At 42.5% G+C, this 21,847-nt stretch overlaps 1 protein-coding gene across 1 annotated transcript; it reads left to right on the top strand.

The window, feature by feature from the left end:
* The first annotated feature begins 4,775 nt into the window (after positions 1-4,775).
* On the top strand, positions 4,776-20,913 carry LOC138159852 (caspase-14-like). Its single transcript, XM_069086127.1, has 7 exons — positions 4,776-5,163; positions 13,090-13,145; positions 14,710-14,859; positions 15,767-15,992; positions 16,944-17,060; positions 19,052-19,161; positions 20,470-20,913. The coding sequence occupies exons 1-7, from the start codon at positions 4,914-4,916 to the stop codon at positions 20,569-20,571; spliced, it is 1,011 nt and encodes a 336-aa protein (XP_068942228.1). The 5' UTR covers positions 4,776-4,913; the 3' UTR covers positions 20,572-20,913.
* Positions 20,914-21,847: the final 934 nt, after the last annotated feature.

Genomic DNA, 21,847 nt, shown 5'->3' with positions numbered 1-21,847 from the left:
AAAAAATGGTACCTGTTTTCAAAGTAGTCTATTTTGAAGTTAAATTTACAATTTTACTTTAGTTCTTGACATCTTCCTAGTTTTGAATAAATATACTTTTTATTAGCCATTATTTTTGATGTTATGTATTGTGTAAACTTTCCTGCAACAGGAACTTCTCCCTTGCCTACTCTAGTTGATGTCAGTTCTTTGTAAGAAATAGGTTTCATTAGGGAGATGAAATATGAGTAAAGTTCCTGATAAATTGCTCTGAACAAATTGCTGGGTAATTGGAGATCACAAATAATTATTTTAATTATTATTACACAGGTCTTTTAATATCTACCTATTCAGGAAAGGCTGCTAGGTTGTTTCTGTCATCGATTCTCTTCCCTTTCCCACATACCTTACGACATCAATAGCGTCTTTTTCCTACTTAGAGACTTAGGATGCTTGTACAGGCTGCCCACAGCATCTGTCTATAATCCTGTTCATCCTAGAAAATTCACATCTGGAAAGGAATACACCCTAAGTTTCAAGTTCATCACACAGGGCAATCCAACTTAAAAAGAGCTTCCATTATCTTATGTGACCCTCAAAACAAGCTCGTAGGGAAGCAGTTCAAGAATGATCCCTGTTAAGAAGGATAAAATGCAGGTCTTCCTCACTCCAAGCCTTGAGCTGTCTGCCCTGGGCCTCCTCTTTGTCCCCAACTAACCTCCTTGCTGGAAAGCAATTTGCTTTTCACTGTGCCTATTTCTACCTTCCAGTCACCTATCAAATCCTCAGGCTTCTCTGTATTTCCTATCCCATTTGGTCTGTCACTAACTCCTGTCTTTCATTTCTTAAAACAGTTCTCAAATCCATCCTTTCCATTCTTTAAAGAGGGTGGTGTAATAGGGTGTAGCAAAGAGTGATGGACATGAAGTCAGGAGGAAGGCCTGAGTATGAATCCCCTGTCCTAGCTCATCTATAAAGTGGGAACAGTAATAATTATAGTACTTGTGGCATGGTGTTGTCAGAGTCAAAGGGGATAATGGAGGTAATGCACTTTGCCAGTTTTAAGGGAGGATGTGGTGGAAGATATTCCCACAGATCTCACTGTAGTGTGGCTCCTTCCCATAGCACACCTAGATGACCCCAGTGACCTTTATTTCCTGGTCTTCTAGTCACTGTCCTGCTATCTGACCTTGGGAAAGTAGCACTGTCATGTCACACCCCTCAAGAAAGCCTGTTGCCATGGGATCACAGGTTATGAATCAGAAGAAAGTTCAGTTCAACCCCCCACCCACTTTTACATAAGATAAAACCATGGCTCTGAAAGAAGCCAAAGTTGACCAAAATCACACAAGCAGTGAGTGACAAAGCCAGGATTTATACTCATATCTTGACTCTAAATTCAGTGCTCTTTCTACTACATTTAGGCACATTGGTCAAGGTTTGGGACCTGGACTCTCATCCTAACTTTCTGGCCACTGATCCTTGTTGAAATAACTCTCTACTTATAAAGAGAGGAGACCAGACTGATCTGAAAGGTGCCTTCAGTCTCTAAGATGCTATAATTCTACAATTTTGTTCTATACTCTAAAATCTGGTCTCACTCTGCCTAGCATATATCTGATTTACTCCTGTTCTCATGGTGAACCTCTCCTTCCAGCCAGACTGGTCTCATCCTCACACTATACCCTCTAAGCCCAGACTCAGTCTCCACTGGTCACTGAAGTTATCCCATGTGAGGACACCCTTCAACGGCCCGGTCGTCTGACCAATTCTTCTCACACAATTCCAACCAATCCCAGGCATCTCTGCCTTCTCATATTTGTCCTGTATAATTCATCTTGGACCTTATTCTCTCATGTTACCTGTTCCATCTTTGCCTTTGGTTTCCCTGAGGAGATGCTAAGTTTCTTGAGAGCAGGAAAATGACTGTGCTTCTTTTGTAATGACCCCCATAACTGTTCCTAAGCTCTCAATACTTTTTTTTTTAAGCAATTGGGGTTAAGTAACTTGCTCAAGGTTACATGGCCAGGTGTTTCTAGGTGGGTGCTAAGTGTTTGAGCCTGGATTCGATCCCCAGGTCATCCCAACACTGGGGCCAGTGCTCTTACTCACTGTGCTACCTGGCTGCCCCCTAAGCTCTCAATTCTGAACCTGTGGGGGATGCTTAATAGAGCCTTGTTGCTTTAGAAGACCCTTCTAAAATACTTATTTAGCACCTCATTGGTGCCTGGCACTGTTATAAGAGTTTAGAATATTAGTATATTAAAAAAAAGACAATCTTTACCTTCAAAAAGCTTCCATTCCAATGGGAATTGGAGGGGGAGAGACAATACATACAAAGGGGCTGGAAGAAAATTCTGGAGAACAAGGAATGGAATTGGGAATGGCCTGGTGGTCAGGGCCAGGGTTTCTCTCACCAATCAGAAGAGTGGGCTGTAGGGCAGAGGCTTCACTAGGGTGACAAGGCTTCCAGGAAAAGGAAATGAGAAATGATTGACAGATGCATCAGCAACACTTTGCCTTTTTGAAGAGTTAACTCCCGATGTAGAAGTCAAGCAGCAGGAAAAGGGCTGAGCTGCTACCACCCATCTTGCCATGTTTTTCCTCCCTTCTAATAAGCCAGGCTGTAGCCAGAATTAGATTCCTGCTCAAGTACATGATTCTGCTGCCTGCTACCTTTCTGCTTTCCAAATAGGCTAGCTGGGAATCCCAGTGTATCCACCCTCCAGCTCAGATTCTCTGCTAATTTAACTGTTCCTACTCCTGACAGCATCGTACATTGTCTAGGAAGACCTTGGCCTCTCTATTGCTTGTATGATTCAGAACACTAACATTTGGATGAAGGAAGGGTAATCTCAAAGGCTAGTCTGTTATTAAGATATCTATAAATATGAAACATAACCTTAATCTCATTCATCTGCTTCTGTCCATGGAATGTGGAGGGCAAAGTGATAGACCGTGCAAGTATAAGGTGCTACATGGGGGTCCAATAATACCAGTTTGAAGTTGGTAGTTATGCAAAATGGGGTTTTTTAAACATCTGGTTTTGCCCTCCCAAATGCTCTAAGAGACAGGGGACCTATTTGTAACAAAAGGAAAGAGCAGTGAATATGCAATCAGGAAACCTGGAGTAGACTATTCTTTAAGGGACCATAGATGTAGTGTTGGAAGGCATTATACCCTGCTCATTTTACAGATGGGGAAACTGAGCCTAAAGAAGTTCAAGTACCTTTCCCCAAGACCTCAATGGTAATATATGACATAGGTGGGATGTAAACACAGGCCCTCTGAATCCAGAGCTGATGGTCTTTCCCAGATGACCCCCTGCCTCTTTCAAGGAGGTTGAAAAAACTGGATAATGGACCCCCCACTACTAGCAACAGAGAGTTATAGTGATGAAAGCCAATATTTCAAGGGTCTGTAATTCCCTCCTGACTGATAATCCCTCTTCTGTCACAGATCACAGCCCTCTTTAAAGGTTTTTGAGAGGTATTGTGGCCAGAGAGTTCATCACCATCTTGCAGCCACTCTGAGTTGAGCCTCTCCAAACTCAGACTTGTCCTCACCAGACTGGGATCTAACAGCCCCATCTCCCTGCCCATACTCGGGCCTTATTGAGGGGGTAGAACCTTCCAGAGCCTATATCTCTGCAGAATAGAAATTCAAGAACCAGGTGGAGACTTCAATGAAAAGTGGAGGTAGGAACAACAAAACCTCTCTTGCTGGCTGTCCACAGAAAAGTGATCTGGCTCAGGACTGAGGAATTTAAGACTTTATTCAAGGAGGCATGGGATGGTTATTAGGGATTAAAGAATAATCTACCCTCATATTTGTACTTATTTTATAGATGAAACCCAATGAGATTAAATGACTTGCTGTGGGTTGCACAGGGGTGTGTGTGTGTGTGTGTGTGTGTGTGTTAAGTGACTTGGCCAGGGTCACACAGCTAGAAAGTCTGGTCTTTCTGACTGTAGGGCAGGTGCTCTATCCACTGTCTCACCTTGCTGCCCGTTCAGGTGGTCTTTTCTACAGAGTTCAAACCCAGAGTCCTCTCCAAATTCTTGAAAGTGACCATCAGGGAGTGTAAGGGACCTGAGAGGTGATCTCATCAGTATGGTTTTCCTTCATACAGATGTCCCTTGATGACCCTGGTGAGCACCGTGTTTGCTTGCTTCATGCCTCACATTTGCTGATTTCCTCTGCCACATTCTGTAATTTGATTTTGGAATTCTGTGACTTCCTGTTGTGAGTTCTTCCCTCCCCCCCCCCCCCCCCCCCCCTGTTTTTTTTTTTTTTACAATTAAAAAAAATGGGATGGCTTTGAGGGCGGAGGGTACTTGGGACAGCTAGGATGATGTAAGAAGCTGAAGATAACAGTGAAAACTTATTTTTCAAAATGCCGTGTGACCACAAGCTGAGAAAACAAAGCCAAGTGAGCAGCGGTAGGCTGAGTTAGGATTGAAGAGTGGGTAAAATGTGGATGTTCTGAGGGGTTAGGGGCAGATCAACGAGAGGGATGCAAAACCCTCAGTGCAATAAAGGGTTGGAAAGAGAGGACTTTAGAATGGGAGATGGGGGGCGGGGTGGAGAGTGGAGGGAGGGAAAGAAAGGGGATGGAGAGATGGAGGGAGGAGAGAGGAGAGGGAGAGAGGAAAGACGAGGAAGAGGAAGGGGGCGACAAGGAGGGGAGACCCAGACAGACTAGCGGCGGAAGCCGGGGCGCGGGCACCTAGCAGGGCAGCGGAGGCCAGCATCCATCCCCACCCCGGGGGCGGGGTCCGCGCTCCTCCTCCCCGCCCCGCCCCGTCAGCCCCGGGCTTTGTCGGTCCAGCGCGAACCTCTCGTTTCGCTTTCGCTGCCGCCGCCCCCTAGCTCTGCGCTGTGCCCCCTCCCTGTCCCCCTTCCCCCTTCCCCCCGACGCTCCGGCCCCGGCCATGGAGGCGCTCAGGACCCGGGTGGTGAGCACACTGGACGAGCTGAGCCCGTCCGAGCTGAAGGTGTTCAAGTTTTACCTGAGGAACTCTGGGGAGGAGCCCCGAATCACCATGCACGACCTGGACGGGGCCTCCACGTCCTGGGAGCTGGCCGATCTGCTGCTGAAGCGCTACGTGGTGGCCGGGACCCCCAGGGTCTTAGCCGGGGTGTTCCAGCGGATGCGCCGGAGCGACCTGGTCGCTGAGTGGGGTAAGGCGGGCTGCATGCGCTGGGCTCCCCTTCCCGGGGAGGAGGGTCCCGCCCCCAGGCTTACCTGGCGCCGACACCCTCCTCCTCCCACCCTCGCCCCCATGCCCCGAAGGTGTCACCGTCCCAGAGCGCTCCAAATCGTCTCCTCTGGGAGCCCCACTAGGCCCCCGCTGCTTCAGGTACTCTCAGCTCCGTTTTACAGAGGGACAGACCGAGGCTTACAGGTTAAGTGACTTGCCTAGGTTTGGTCACCCGGCTAGGAAGCCAGCTTCCTCTGCACAGCTAAGGAGAGTCAGATGCAGAGTTGGAATCCAGAGCTTTACCTGTCCCCCACCACCTTGCTACCCCCCTCCCGCCTGTCAGCCAGATAGAAAAAATGGAGAGGTTAAAAAGATCAGGGACCTAGATTGGCGTTTGGAGCACAGGTTAAAAAGATTAGAACTTGAAATAACGAGAAAATAAACAGAAAGCGGGATGAGGAAACTAGTGCTTATAGAGGTTACCTGACTTGTCCAAAGTCACTTGGCTAGTAAATGGGGAACTAGGACCAGATCTGAGGTCTTCTGACCGCTAAACCAGGGCCCTTTTTAGAATACCAGGCCTCCCAGATGTTGACATCAAAAACATCAATAGATTGAACTTTCCACAGTGAGTAAGAGCACCGGCCCTGGGGTCAGGAGGACCTGAGTTCCCTTCTGGGCTCAGACACTTAACACCCACACACACACACACAAAAACTAGCATTGTAACCTTGGGCAAGTTACTTAACCCCAATTGCCCTGCAAAAAAGGCAATAAATAAATAAAAATAGATTGAACTTTCATTTTGATAGCTCCATAAAAGTTTATTCAGGGGACATCTCCCCAGCCCCCTTTCCATTCCAAACCAACAGGTATTTGCTGAGATCCCCTTGTTCAGCTATATGCTAGGCAGGGGGCTAGATATGTAAAGGAGTTTATACTCTATCTGATCCTTGGAGTTTAATCTTTTGAGATCATTGACATGAAAGATTTCCAGCAATACATTCCAATACTGGTTGGGACAGATCAAGTGTGTGACATATATTATGTGTTCGGCATATAATATAAATTCCAGGACTCCATATGTTTGTATGTTGTGTCCCCTGTTAGAATGGGAGCTTACTGAGGACAGGGCCTCTGTTTTTGCCTTTCTATCTTTGGTGCTTAGCATAGTGAGGGGCACATAGGAAAGGCTTCATGCTTGCTGACCATAAGGACTTTGAAAAATAAATGGTCCCTGCTAGCTTGATTCATTCATTCATTGTGCCCTTACTATGTGCTAGGTGCTGGGGGGACACAAAGTTAAAACCAATTTAGCTCTGGCCTTCAAAGAGCTTACATTCTAGGGAAAACAACATATACACAGAAAATTGGATAAAAACATATACAAAGTCATTTCTGAGAGAACACTAGCAGCTGGGGGATCAGGATGGGAAGGGGGAGGGTGTTATTCAGGGGACTTTTCCCCACCCTTCCCTCTCAACTCCAGAGCAACAAATGAGAATGACTTTGGTCAGCTAAGGCAGGTAGGGATTGCATTAAGCAGAAGTGTTCCATAGACCCAGAGAGGAGATGGAGTCTTGTGAAAGGACCAAGCAGGCCGATGTGGCCGTAGTATAGAGTGATGGCTACTAAAGGGTTTATTGTCTTCATTTGATATGTGAAGAAACTGAGTCTCAGGTGAAAGGACTTGCCAGTGGTCACTCAGCTAATAATTGCCAGTGGTGGGATTCAAAGTGAGTTTGTCCTGACTCCAAGTCCAATAGTCTATACTGTACCACAGCACCCCTTGGGTAAGCATTTGGGTTGGGCTTTAAAAGATAGAAATTCAGTAGAAGAGGAGTAGGAGGGAAGAGATCTAAGGTTTAGGTAATAGCATGGGTAAAAGCAAGCAGATGGGAGAGTGTATGGTCTTCAGAGAATGGCCAATTAATGTATAATGCAGGGCCCAAGCCCCAGAGTCATGAGATGAAGCTGGAAAGGTGCCAGATTGTGGAAGAGGATTGTATCTCAAAACTCAGATCAGAATTGGCAGACTTTGTTTTTGGGGGAGTTTCCCTTTTAGAGTCATCAACCAGTCTGGGCAGAAATATTTTTGTTTAAGACCTTTCTGAGCATGCTCAGTTAGGGTTGCAGGGTCTAAGGGAGACTGTTTCAGGGACCTATCATTAGCCCCACAGCACTGTGGAATTCTCTTGTCCCAGCTTGATGAAAGAAGTCAGAGGAGCCTTGTCCCCTCATTCAGTAACCCACATTTTCAAAGCACTTCAGGGTTTACAAAGGATTTTTCTCCCAACAACCCTGATAACACAAATATTATCATTTCCGTTTGAGAGGTGAAGATCCGAGGGCTCAAGTCCCTAGCTCAGGGTCAATAATGCTAAGTAGCAGAGCCTGCTCCTGTGGTGGGGATTGTTAAATTGTCAGTATAAGCATTTACACTTCAAATCAGGACTTGATTTGTTGTTGGTTGGTTGTCTAGACTTAAGAGAGTGATGGAGAAAATATTAGTAATGCAGGTTACATAGTAGTTATATTATGGGCCAGGGTATAATCTTCTCCACCCCTCTCCACCTCCTTTAAAGCTGGTTGTTAATCATATTTCCCAGCATGCCCTTGAACTCAGATCTTTTAATTCCAAACATGCCCTAAGACTTTAGACTTTCTTAGGTTTGAAAGGCAGCAGTATAACAAGACTTAGTAAGCCCAACTTTATCAGAATACATATGGCTGAGGAGCCAGTCCTTATTCTGCTTGGTCCCAGGGGGCAAAACAAGGATGTCAAGGTGGGAGTGACAAAAAAGCACATTTAGGCTTGTCAACAGTACAGAGTTCAATCTAAGAAAGACAAACAAAGTTAGGCTAACATGCCCATGTTTATTTCTCTCCAAGCGGGTGACACGTATGGGTCCATACATGGAAGCTCATTAGAAACAAACTCAAAGAAAGGCTAGTTGATGAAGTTTTTATACCCATAGAATAACCCACTTCCCCACCCTCAGACTCAGGATACCAGTGTCCTTTGTTGGTCTAAATTATACTTCTGAAAAACAAATAGCATTGCCCTAGGAAATCTGGTTTTCTGCCAACTGTAAGCACAGGATGTCATAAAACAAGGGAGGGACATAAGAGAATTAGATAAGGGAAGTGTCCACTTCAAGGTGCCTGGTCCTTGTCAAAAGAATGTTCCTCGTCAGTAAAATCCAGAAGAGCTTTTGGTCCATTCAGAGAGCACTCAAAGCATGTCTGTTATGCCAATCAGGGTGCCTTTCTGATTGGTTAGTTCAGGTTTGGGGCTTTTTCAGGTGATGAAGGGGTTCAAGCTCATTTGGGGGGGCGTGGCAAGTTGGTTTACAAATTTGAAGTAAGGGTAAATTTCCTAACAATCAGAGCTATCCAAAAGTGGTATGAATAGCCTCAGTGAGACTTCCCTTCACTGGAGGGTAGTGGTGGTGGTGTGTGGGTTTCTTCAGTGGGAATCAGAGATTCCCAAAGGTCAATACCATGCTGGAAAGATGAGGACAGGGCAGTGGTAACCTCAGGTGTAATCGGGGGGGCTTTAAATAAAAATAAAGGAAGGGTGAAAGTATAAGGCAAGAAGAGAAGATAAAGTTTTGAAAAACCATTAGTACATATTTCATCTGTTGTGTAACAGAGTTAAAGTCGTAGTGATTACAGTATTTTCCAAATAAACACACAAAATTCAAGTTATAACTGATCAGTGGTCAAGTCTGCCGACAGGTCTTAACAAGCAGTTGTTGGCAGGCTAGCATGTCTGGAGTTGTTAGGAAGTCCAGCATGCATTGGCAAGAATATGTGGGTGTAATGATTTGTTTATAATATATACTATAGATACAATATTGCATCATCAGAATTTCAATGCAGGAAAATCCACACAAATTTGCAATAAAAATTATTAAATTTAAGTTGTATCATTTTTAAAAAATTACATTTTTTGAAATGATGCAAATTAAAAAAAATGTTTTAAGGGTTAATGAAAGTAGATTTCCAGTGGGGCATTGATTAATTTTTTTTTTTAAGAGGGTGGTAGGCCAATTAAGTTTGGGAACCTCTTTTGTAGAATGAGATTCTTGGTCAAGTTTGATTGTAGTAGACTGAGTATTAGCTGCTGTCCAACTCTGTAGTTTGGGGAAAAGGCTGTGTGAGGTTGGCATATGAGAAAAGAGTCAAGTGAACATTAGACCCTGAGCTTTAACTTTGGGAGTCAATCTAGGATTACATCAGGAGAGTAGAAAACCTTTTGACAGCAACTTTATTTTCCTTTTGACCACCTGTTTTATTGATATGTCTTTGATGTCCCTCCGTCCTCCCCTTTTCCTTCCTTCCACTCCCCCTCTCCCCACTTGACTGAGGAGGGGATGATCCCTGCAGACTCTTGCTACTCTGTAGCAAGAAACATTTTCCATCTTGAGGAACTTTAAGTAGTATCTGTCATAGCAGCAAAGCCAGTTATGGGTTAGCCCAGCTGGACCGTGTTTCAGGTTCCAGTTCTCCCTCCTCATGTTCACGTTCTGGCTTCCTTGAAGTGTCAGCTCAGGTTTCCCCTTCTACAAGAAGCCTGTCCCTATCCCCCTTACTCCTAGTGCTTTGTCTTTGATGGGAGCTTTAATGTAGCCCAGTGGTACCCAGTTTGCTCACAGCTATTAGCATGTTGTCTCCTCTAGTTAGATGTGAGCTCCTTGAGACAAGGGACTGTCTTTTACCTTTCTTTGTGTCTTCAGCACTTAACCCAGTACCTGGCACGTAGTAGACACTTAATAAATGGTTGCTGACTTGACGCCAGTTTTGGATTCTCCCATTGTCAGTTTAAAGAAAACTTGAGGTGATTGGTAAATTTTTTTCTATTTTTATTTTCCCCTCTTTTTTTTAATGCTTCAGGACAATTGTCTTTAATTATTTCTTGTATTATTGTATCAAGATTCTTTTTTTTTTATCATGGCTTTCAGGTAGTTCAATTATTCTTATATTTTCTCTTCTTGATTTCTTCTCCAGGTTAGTTGTTTTTCTTATAAGTTGTTTCACATTCTCTCCTATTTTTCCATTCTTTATATTTTGTTTTATTATTTCTTGGTGTCTTATAACTTTGCTGGCTTCCCCTTGCCCAATTCTAATTTTAAAGGAGTCATTTTTTCCCTTAAGATTATGAATCTCCTTTTCTAATTCGTTGGCTTCATTTTCATTATCTTCTTGTTTTTCTTGGATTGTTTTTATTATTAAATTTTTTTTCCTTAATCTCTCTGATTTGACTTTTAAAGTCTTTTTTAAGTTCTATGAATTCTTTTGGGGCAGGTGACCATTTGACATTACTCTTTGGGGCAGAAGAGGGTTTCTTTCCTTCAGCACCCCCCTCTGAAGATGGACCTGGTTTCCTCTATTCCTGTAATAACTTTCTGTGGTTGGATTCTTTATCCTTTGCCAGCATTTTTTCCCTTTATTTGTAGCAGTTTATTATTTTGTACTCACCTTTAGTCTTAGGATATGGGGGATGGTGGCTCTGGTCTCAGGTCCTCCCCTCTAGCTTGGAACTGAACCTAAGGACTCTGTCCTCCTGTAAGTACCCACAGCCCTGCCCCCACTGCTTCTGCACACACCTGCTATGGGCAGGTTCTTTCTTGGCAGCACAGCTGGGTCTGGTGGTCTTTATCAGCAAGGATTCCCCCAATCTTCCCTGGCTCAGATGTTGACTTCCAGACCCCCAACACTGTCCCTGAAGTGAAAGTTCCTGTTCTTGGGACCAAGGCTACCTCCCAACCCAGCTAGCCCCATGGCTTGTAGTTTCAGCAGAACTAGCCTGGAAGTGTTTACTCTTAACCCTGACCAAAACCTCATTCCTGGGATTTTTCTTCAGGTCTTCTGTGATTGTCCCAGGAGAACCACTGTTTTGCCCCTACTCTTATTTATTCTTACCACTCCATGATCCCCCTGAAGCATCATTTTATCTTGTTTGTGGAAGAAATCTGGAGATCTTGGAATTTTCTGACCTACTCTACTGTCTTCCCAGAATCCTCTTCTTGAATTGAATCTTGGAGAAGACCCAGGATTCTAAGAGGCAGAGATGAGGACAGAGTATATGCCAGGTGTGGTGGACAGACAGTATAAAGGCAGAGAGTTGAGAAATAGAGGGTTATATATGAGAAGCAGGAGGAAGGTCAATTCAGCTGGACTAGAGGGAGCATGAAGGGAAATACTGTATAGTACTCCTGTGAAGGTAGGTTGGGTTCAGAAGGTAAAGAGCTTTAAATAATATAGATTTCTATTTGATCCTAGAGGTAACAGGGAGCCATTAGAGCTTTTTGAGAAAGGGAGTAACATGGTCAGACCTGTACTTTAGGAAAATCACTCTGGCTGGTATGTGGGCAATGCTTTGGAGTGCAGAGGAACTTAAGGAAGGAAGATTTGATAGGGAGGCTGCTCTAATAGGGTAAGGGAGAGGTCAAACTAGTGTGGAAGAGAAGGGGGCATGTAGAAGAGATGTCATGAAGATAGAAATAACATTTGACAACAGATTGAACTTGAGGAGTGAGAGTTGGGCATCATGCCAAAGGTATTGAGTGATTGGAAGGATGGTGGTACCCTCACCATAAATAATGAAGTTTGGAAGATGAGTGTGTTGAAGAGGAAAGACAATGGCTCTTCTGAGATGTCTGCGGTACATTCAGTTCAGAAGCAACTGGTGATGTGGGACTGGAGGCGAGGAGAGAGGCTAGGGCCATATATGTAGATCTGGGCATCATCTGCACCAGGACCATGATTAAATCCATGGAAGCTAATGAAGTTACCGAATGAGAGAATAGTAGCTGTAGTGATCCACCAAGTAGAGAGGGAGGGGAGAGAAGACAATCGGTTCTCGGACAGAGCCTTGGGATACCCCACCTACATGAGAACATAAAAATAGATGATAGTCAAGCACAGGATGCTGAGAGAGAGCAGCCAGATAGGAAAGAGAAGAACCAAGAGAGGTAGCTGGTGGCACAGCAGACGGAGCCCTGAGCCTGGAGTTCAAATCTATCCTCAGACACTTATTAGTTGTGTATCCCTTGGAAAGTTACTTAACCAGTTTGCCTCAGTTTTTTCAGCTGAAAGATGGGGATAAAAGAGCACCTCACTTGCAGAGTTTTTGTGAGGATTCAATTTACAATACTGTAGGTAAAAAATGCCTGGTACACAGCAGGCATTATATAAATACTTATTTCCTTTCTCTAATATCACAAAATACCGTCTAGGATAGACTATCTAGGAGAAGATGGGGGCATCATAGTCAGTGTCAAATGCTGCAGAGTGGTGAAGGATTGAGAAAAGGCCATTCTGTTTGGCAGTGAAACGGTCACTGATAAATCTTCTGAGAGCAATTTTTGTTGAGTGATGATGCCTAAAGCCAGATTGTAAGGGCTTGAAGAGTGAATGAGAGGGGAGGAAGTAGAGGGGATGATTGAAGATGGGAGGATGACTTATTAGTCATCCTCACCTCCAGTCCCACATCACCAATTGCTTCTGAACTGAACATACCACAGACCTCTCAGAAGAGCTACTGTCTTTCCTCTTCAACATACCCATCTTCCAAACTTCCTTATGTTCAGGAGGATGACTGAGAAAAAGGAGAGAGAATAGAGAGAGCAATAACTGGCAGGGAAGGTGAAGGTTTGTAGAAGGTAGGAAAGACTTGGTCCAATTTATGGGCTGTAGGAAAGGAACCCACCAGTAGGGAGATATTAGAGGACAGAGAAGGAGGGGAAATGATTGTAGGAACAATCTGCTGGAGAACACAGGAGGGAATGGGCTTAAGGAAATATGTGAGGGATAGAGAAGGAATATTTGGGAAAGCAATAGATAAGAAACCCTTATTCTTTGTTCTTTTTCTTTTTTGTTCCATTTTCCCTGAAAATAGAAACGACTTCAAGGATGAATTTGAAGAGACCATATGAAAATGATGGCCCTGAATTGGTAAATTCTTAATTTTTATCTAAGCCAGAGTAATGTAAGTATCTAACAACTGTGTGCCTTCTCATTTAGGCAATGGAACTGTCTCCTTACTGTAACTGTAAAAGGGGAGATTTGTATGTTATTTCACTCACCCATTCAAAAACCTCCCTTGGCTGTTTGTTCCCTCTGGGATAAAATACAGACTCCTCTGTTTGAAATTTAGAGCCCTTGGAAATCTGGCTTCAACCTCACTCTTCAAACCAATTTCATATTGCACCCCTCCATACATTCTCCAGTCAAGTCAAATTGGACTGATTGATTTTCTCCATAATCAGTATTACACCAGACCATCTCCCATTCCTCCCAAATCCTGTGGTCTTTCTTTTTTACTAGACTCACCCTCATTTCTAGTGTTACCTTAGTTGGCCCCTCATTACTACTTTGTTATCTCCCCCATCTGGAAAAAAGCAGTCATATTCCACCAGAATTCCTAGGAAAGGGGAAGAAATAGGGAGTCCCAGATGCATTCCAAAAAGAGGCCAAGAGAAAATTTAGGACAAAAATAAGGAAGAGGGTGGTGGAATTGAGGCATGGCTTCCCTAAAGAGTCTTCCTTATTCTCAGTCACCCAGATCATCCTAGAGGTGGCCCCAGCCACTAAAATGGCTCCCTGCCCCAAGAGGCAAAGGGGTGGTGCTAAACCAGCTAGTTTATCTTAGAATGACCAACATCTAGCTCCTAAGACCTAACCACTTGGTTCAACCTTGTCCTCTTAGCAAAGTGCTGATGGACTTGATGCTTTACGGCAGGAAGGGTGTCTTCTGCTCACCAACCCTTCCCAAAAGTTAAAATGTTAAGGAATGCCTGAGTTGCTGTCTTGTCCCATTCTTGCTGTTTCTGTATCCCATCGTTTTGGTGGTGGACACCTCTGGATTGACTTATGGGAGCAGGAAAGAATAAGGCTACATCTGTCCAGGGACTTATTTGGTATGTTCTCATTGGAGTCATTAGTACCATACCTCTGGAGATGGGGAGATTTGGGAGACTACAAATTATGTCTAATCCAATGAAATCTGCTAAAGTTCCTGACTTGTAGAAGGGATAAGATGTATCCAGCACCTAGGGATTCCGTGATATATCATTCCTTTTCCCTTACAAGGCTACCCGTTGCCTACCCGTAGATAAACTCAAACCCAAGCCCTACCTTACCTCAGAGTGGTATGATGTTAATTGGTGGTACAATTCAGGTGTTTTGTATGTGGTAATGACATATCCTTGCCAGTTCTGTTAGAATGACCCTGCTTTACTGGCTCTATGTACTTCAGAATGAGTGATTTGTATTGTTAGACCTACTCTGGAATGGAGAACTTCAGGGATTTATAAATGAAACAAATTTACACACACAGACATGCACATACACACACCCACACCCTGCCCCAAAGAGAGATGGTCACTTTGAGCTCTCAGTTAAATCCCATCCCTGACCCCAGGAGATGGACAGACAGCATATGGGCCTCTGTGTCTAGGGTGTTATATTTTCTTATACATGGGATTAAATTGTGCCTATTAATTTTACTTACAAAAAGGAATGCTATAACATGGACAAAACTCGAAAGGCTTTTGTGATGTGTGTGAAGACAGGCAGACCAGGGGCTGAGCAGGATACAAAAAGAATAATAAACTGGCTTGAAGAGTGCAAGTTTGAATATATGTCATGCATTGATCCTGACGAAAAGGTAAGCATTGAGACAACATTGGTAACTGACTTTTATAGCCTGCTTCCTTTATCATGAGGTCATCATGAATACTATTTGACTAACCAGGTCTTCTTCCTTTGAAAACTCTGATAAAAGAATCACGGAACTTCTATTGAGGAACAAGTGTCAGGGAGTTAATGAATTCCATTACATTCTACTGGGCCTTTTTAGCCTTTTAAGTATTTCAGTAGTATTTAAGGGACTAGAGAACCTACTGTTTCCCTAACTTCTACTGTAAAGGAAAGCCTTTCTGTGTGATTTTACAAGGTTTTCAGACCTGAGTAGAATTTGAGATTCATGGCCAGGTGGATGGGTTGCTACAGAGTACTTCTCTCCTGATTGTCACCATCTTGTTCCCCTTTAGCCTGGCTGATACCCTTCCTGACTGGAAAAAACAGCCCTGGGAAGTGAATCCCCTTGCCCTAGAGGCCATCATTGGTTCCAGTTCTCCCAACAATAATTAATATTTGATTTTAGTACATTCATTCATTCAATTTTATTTTTGTAAACAGAATTTGGAGATTGGACTTCCTTTATATAACTTGAAAATTCTTGATGAAATTTACATTAGATGCTACATGTAATCATATAAAATAATCCCAGAGTCCCACAGTTGTCATAAAAATGAAAACTATTTCCTCTAGCTTCTTAAACCTTCTGCGTTCCTGAATGCCAGGTTTCTTTTTAAAATTGCCTACAAAGATGATGATGATGTCATCTTACACACTCACTTCCTTTTAAGGGTCTATATTTTATGTGAGAAGATAAGCGGTCGGTGTAACAGCCTGGGCAAAATGAGGGAATTCTGAGAGCTTCTGTAGAAAATACAAAGGGTTATAAGTTCACCCTTTGAATAAATACATTTTTGCAATGCTATTTGCCACAGGAGTTGATGGAGAGATTAAGAGAGTTTCGAGATGGAATAAATGGAATAAAAGATGATGTTAGCTGCTGCCTTGTTACTCTCATGGCCCATGGAGGAAAAGGCTTTATAAAAACAATATGGAATGAAAGAGTCATCTTATCAGATATTTTCAAAATGTTCAACAATGAAAACTGTCCAGCACTTCAAGAGAAACCCAAAATCTTTGTAATCCAGGCTTGTAGAGGAGGTAAGCAGAAGGAAAAAGAACATATCACGAGTGTCAGGGAATTCTTAGGCTTCACTGTAAGCATTTTCTTCTTGACCCTAGGAAATCCTGACCCTGATTTTCATCTGAGAAAGACTTTCCTTTCTCTACTGCTACTCTTCATATGACAAGAAGAAATACTTATTATCTGCCCCTTTACATCCATAAAGATTTCAAACTGTGTATATTTCTAGCCCCAAAGTATCATAATGTTAGGATCTTACTAGTCAGAGTGTCTTGGGTCCTTTTAAGTAGATCTTAGTATTTATAAATCTAAGGTTTTACTGTTTTTCCACCATGATATTCCTACTTCTACTTTTTTATGGGTGTCCCCCCATGACTCTCATCCTCACTCACTTTAGGATAATTTTCTGTGGTTTGTCAGGGCCCAGTGAAATGCAGTGGAAAAGGTACTGTATTTTGAGGCAGAGGACCTGTGTTTGAATCCAGGTTCTGTCATTTAAAAAAGTACTAATAATAACTGGCATTTTTGTAGAGACTTGAATTTTGCAAAGTGCTTTACTTATGTTGTTCATACTCCCTCTGTGACTTTGGGCAAGTTAAATAACCTCTCTGGGGCTCAGTTTCCTTATTTGTAAAATGATGGATTAGACTGGATTATCTCTAAGGTCTCTTCTAGCTATAAATCTATGATGCTATGATCCCACTAGCCTCTAACATGGTGAAATTGCTAGTCCCTGGCCTACCAATGTAGGAATGTTACTACTGATATGTGTACAGTTTGCTTCTTAGACTGGGATCTGGCTTGCCTAGCTTTTTTGGAGCTATTAGGGCCTGTAATTGTGAACTACCCTCTCCAATGTATATACAGTGACATGGGCTTGTTTTTGATGGGTTCATTTGGTATTAGTATCAGATTACTGGATGATTGTTTATCTCACTGTCTATTCACATCTTCTCTCACAAAAACAGAACGAAAAGATGGAGGTGTTGTTCAAGCCGATGATGAAGCAATGGACCTGGATATTTCAGAGGAAAAGCGACTTCCCACATCCAGTGATTACTTTATCATCTATCCCACCCAAGAAGGTAAGACAATGAATTGATGTGTTGCTAAGACATGTTAAGTGAAAGTGATTGTGACTGTTTAAAATCAAGCTGTGGTTATTTAGATTTCACATGTGTAAGTGAAACTATTCCTGCTCATCACCATGTAAACATAGATCACCAAAGACAAAAATGATTAATTCCACACAGCATCCTTTAATGGACAATTGATTCAAACCACTGGGGTTTTGGCCTTCTGGTCAACCATTTATAGTTAGGCAGACTCCCGCTGGCTCTATGTTTAACATTTCAATCCCTTATTTAGATGACAGTAAAGATAGCATAATTATACAGTTTTCAGATGAGAGCAAACTGAGAGCGCTACTAAGTTGGATGTCAGAATCATAATCTAGAAAGTTCTCAGCAGGCTAGAATTTTGGTCAAAATTTAGTAAGATGAAATTTAACAGGGATAAATACAAAGTCTTAATTCAACTGTAGAATTAAAATATGGGGGAGATATGGCTAGAGAGCAATACATTTGAAAAAATATCTGGGGTTTTTAATGAGCTATAGGCCAAACATAAATCAACATTGTGTGATATGGTAGACAGAAAATATATTAAGAGAATATGTTCAGAAATTGGCTGAACATCCTACTGTCCTCTGCCATGGTCAGAGCACACCTGGAATATTGTGTCCAGTGTTGAGTACTTCAACAGGCAGCTAAGTGGTGCAGTGGATAGCATGCCAGGCCTGGAGTCAGGAAGACCTGAGTTCAAATTCACTCTCAGACACTAGTTGTATGAACTTGGGCAAGTCACTTCACCCTGTTTGCCTCAGTTTCCTCATCTTTAAAATGAGCTGGAGAAGGAAATGGCAAACCACTCCAATATCTTTGCCGAGAAAACCCAAATGGGGCGTAGGCAGGACTAGAACAATTCAACCACAACCACCTCATTTTAGGAAGGACACTGGAAGACAGGAGCAGGGTGACTAGAGTAGTGATATGTTTTGAAGATTATTTAGGAATGTTTAGTTTGGACAAGAGAAGATTGGGGGTGACATGATAACCATTGTCAAGTATTTGAAAGACTACCATGTGTAAGAGTGATTCGATTTATTTGGCTTGTTCCTAAAGGGCAGAAATAAGAAGAGTGGATGAGGCAGGTATAGTTTTGATGTTGGAGAAAACTTCACCAAATTTAGAGCCATTTGCAGAGTAGGCTGTTTTGGGAATTGGTGGGAACCTTTATGCTAGAGACCTTGGAGCAAAGCCCCGATGACCATTCAATTGTTGGCCATATTGTAGAGTAGATTCATGTTCAGGGATGGGTTGGAGCAGATGGGTCTTGACATCCTTTCAAACTCTGCCATTCAGATAGTATGCTCGATCTCTTTGTACCCCACTGGGACCAATAGAATAGGGTATAAAGTACAGAGAGCCATATTTGGGGTTACTATTGGTAAAGCTCACCTAACAATTATTGCTGTCCAAAGTGGAATTGGCTACCTTAGTAGATAGCCTTACTTGAAGTCTTTAGGTGAAGGCTGATGGACCGTGTGCTTGAAGATATTGTATGGGACATCTTTGGGTATGGAATCCCTTCTGACTATGAGCCGGATGCTCTACGTGCTAGCCAGTTACTTTATAGGTTTATTGGAGACTCTGAAAATTTCAAGTTCTTAGCTGAAGCATCACTGGGAAAATGTAGCCTAGACTTCAGATAATATCTGGTGTCCTTCAGACTATTTTGCTGGACAGTGAGAGGCTTTTCCTGGTTCTTGGCCCATTGTAAATTTGTTATTGACCTCATTTGCCATGAATTCTTTATGTGCTGTGCATTGAGACTGCCTTGTTAGTGGACTGGTAGGGTTAAGGACCCAAGAGATTTGGAAAGCAGCAAAAGTCCAAATACTGGACACCTCAATGACAAGGTAGCCAGATTGTAAAGGGTTTTTCTAGATTGTGTGTGTATTTTTAGAACATTTCAGTAAAAAATATAAACAATATTCTCATTTCTCCACTGGTAGATCATGTTGCTCTACGCCACCCAAAAGATGGTTCTGTGATGATTCAAGAAATAGAAGGAGTCTTTAGGCAACACGGCAAAAAGTTGCATATTGTGGATTTTTTTACTCAAGTGAGTTATCGATAAATGGATTCATGCTCCATGTTAACGCTATCTTTCCTCCACTAGTTAACAAACATTTATTTCATTCTATCAGCACATGCAGTGGAGTTCCCTAAGGGGGATTTGTGTATGTGTGTGTGCGCGGGTGGGCTGGGTGCCTACACTCTTACCTGATGTCTTCCTCCTCCTGAGATGATGTCTTCTTTCTCTGAACTCTTTTCTCATGGTTGCTTTACTTCCTTAGCAGATTTTAAACTTCTTAGGGCAGGATTATGCAGCTATTGGTGTCTTTAGTAAACAAGGGGCTGAGGTGTTCGTTAAATAGTCATTTTTCCCTTATTCACTTTCTCATCCCTCTCTATCCCACTAGTTTTAAGTTATTGTCCATTAATGAGAATGGATCAGCCTGGAATTAGGAAGAACAACTGACCCCCATGTTCTTTGAGCTGAATGAAGGGAAATCAGTGTCAAGTTTATTACAAATGTCTTCTTCTTCATCATCATCACCACCATCATCCTTTACTTTGCTATTGTGCTGTACAAGAGAATTGTCCCCTCCCAGGCCTCAAATCAAGATTGTTGGTTGTTAGGATGACATCTCTAACATTTGTCCTCTTCTGTCTGCTCATGCTACAGGCACCTAGTTAAGACCTTCTTTAGCTAATGTCAGGAGGCTGCAGTACCCCAAGTAGTCTCCCACTTTTCAGTCTACCTTCTACACAGTTACTCTAATATTCTTCCTAAAGTATTGATTTCACCATGTCTTGCCCCTCCTTAAGAAGTTTCAATGGCTCCTTATTGCTTTGTTTGATATTTTAAATCCTTTACAATCTGGCTACCTTCTCTCTATCTGTCTCTCTCTTCCTCCTTCCCTCCTGGATTTAGCTCTGGGGTACTTCCTATACAAAGGTTTTTACCTAACCTTCTGGGTTCTTGGAAATCTGCCTTAATCTCTCCCCTCCCCCATTACTTTGTCTTTATTTTGCATTGACTCTGCTTATACTTATTGATGTGCATATTGTATCTGGTCTTTGAATGTTAACTCCATGAGGGCAGGCTAGGTTTTTTTTTTTTTTGCTCTTTGTTTCCTCCTTGCCTAGAATTAGGCAACCTTAGAGCAACCTGAGGACTTCATAAATGTTTGTTTAATAATCAATAAACATTTATTAAGCACCTATCCTATACCAGACACCTTGCTAAACTTTGGGGATACAAAAAGAGGCAACGGCCAGTCCTGCCCTGCAGAAGCTCAACTGTCTAACTGTTGAATTGAATTTTACTCATTTTGGGTTGTAATTTGTGCTTTTTTCCTTGTAGGTGAACAACAGAGTGGTGCACACAGACTTTTACATGAATAAGAATCCTATCAAAGTAGTACTGGTCATGGAGTCCACTCTCACCAAAGCTGTGTACTTTTGATACCTGGTGAAAGAAAATGATGAAGTGGAGGATTTTCAGTTAGAATAATTTGTTTATGCATTAGCCTGTGCTTCACACTGTGTGAAACACTGGCCCTCATGTATGTTGGCTGGAATCTACTGTGGAAGGTTCTGGGATTGTACACACCCTAGAAGGCAGATGGCAGTGAGAACAGATGTGAACTAAAGGCAGGGCTCTCCCTATAGGAGTCCTTTCTTTCAAAAGATAAATTTCTCTAGTTGGTTTTTTTAAAATTTTATTTTCATCTTTCTAAGATTTTTTAAAAATGGTTTATATACCACTTGAGCATTTAATTCCTTTTATTAAAAAAAGTTAAACCTTTGTTCCCAGAGTCATTTTATATTCTACGGGCCACAGGAGGATACAGAGGAGGGCAAAAGCAGTCCCTGACATCAGGGAACTCACAGTCTGACGGGAGGGATGAGTAAACGACTGTGTTTGTGTAGACGTGTGTGCTTATATATGCATGTGTGTAATATATGCAAAATACACATATTTATACACACACGTGCAGTGCGCACAGGGCGCTTCAGCTATTAAACCTTAAAACTTCATGAAGACTTTTGGGTACTGTGATATGTGTGTGTGTGTGTGTGTGTGTGTGTGTGTGTGTGTGTACACATATGTGGTTAATAGAGAATGAGGAGACAGGATGAAGGGGAAGGAGGGAGGAATGAAGGAGAAAGGAAAAGGAGAGAAGGGGAGAGAAGGAAAGAGGGAAAGGGGAAAAAGTAAATGGAATGTAATCTTAGAGAAATGGCACTAATGCGAGGGTGGGGAAAGCCTAAAAGCTAACATTCATATGGCACTTTGTTGGACATCTAGGAAGACCAGTAGATAGTGCAACAGGCCTGGAGTCAGGAAGATCTGAATTCAAATCTGTCCTCCCATACTTCCTAACTGTGTGATCATGGGTAAGGCACTTAAACTCCTGTTAGCCTCAGTTTCCTCATCTGTAAAATGGGGATAATAATGACATCTACCTTCCAGGGTTGTTGTAAGGCTCAAATGAGATAACATTTGTAAAATACTCAGCCTGGTGCTTGATGGATCATAAGCACTATATAAATATTAGCTGTTGCCATGGTTTGTAAAGCCTTTCTGATATAGTGGCTCATTTAATCTTTACAACTACCCTGTGAGTTAGGTGCTATTATTGCATCTGGATTTTACAAATGAGAAAACTCACTAACAAAGGTGATGAGACTTGTCCAGGGTCACAAAGGTATTGAGTGTCCAAACCAGGATTCAGATT

Source organism: Petaurus breviceps, unplaced genomic scaffold, assembly GCF_028583685.1.
Source record: "Petaurus breviceps papuanus isolate PSGF00001 unplaced genomic scaffold, PetGlider_PUasm1.0 178, whole genome shotgun sequence".
Taxonomy (NCBI): Eukaryota; Metazoa; Chordata; class Mammalia; order Diprotodontia; family Petauridae; genus Petaurus; species Petaurus breviceps.
The sequence above is the reverse complement of the archived record's forward strand: the minus strand, read 5'-3'. Positions and strand labels throughout refer to the sequence as shown.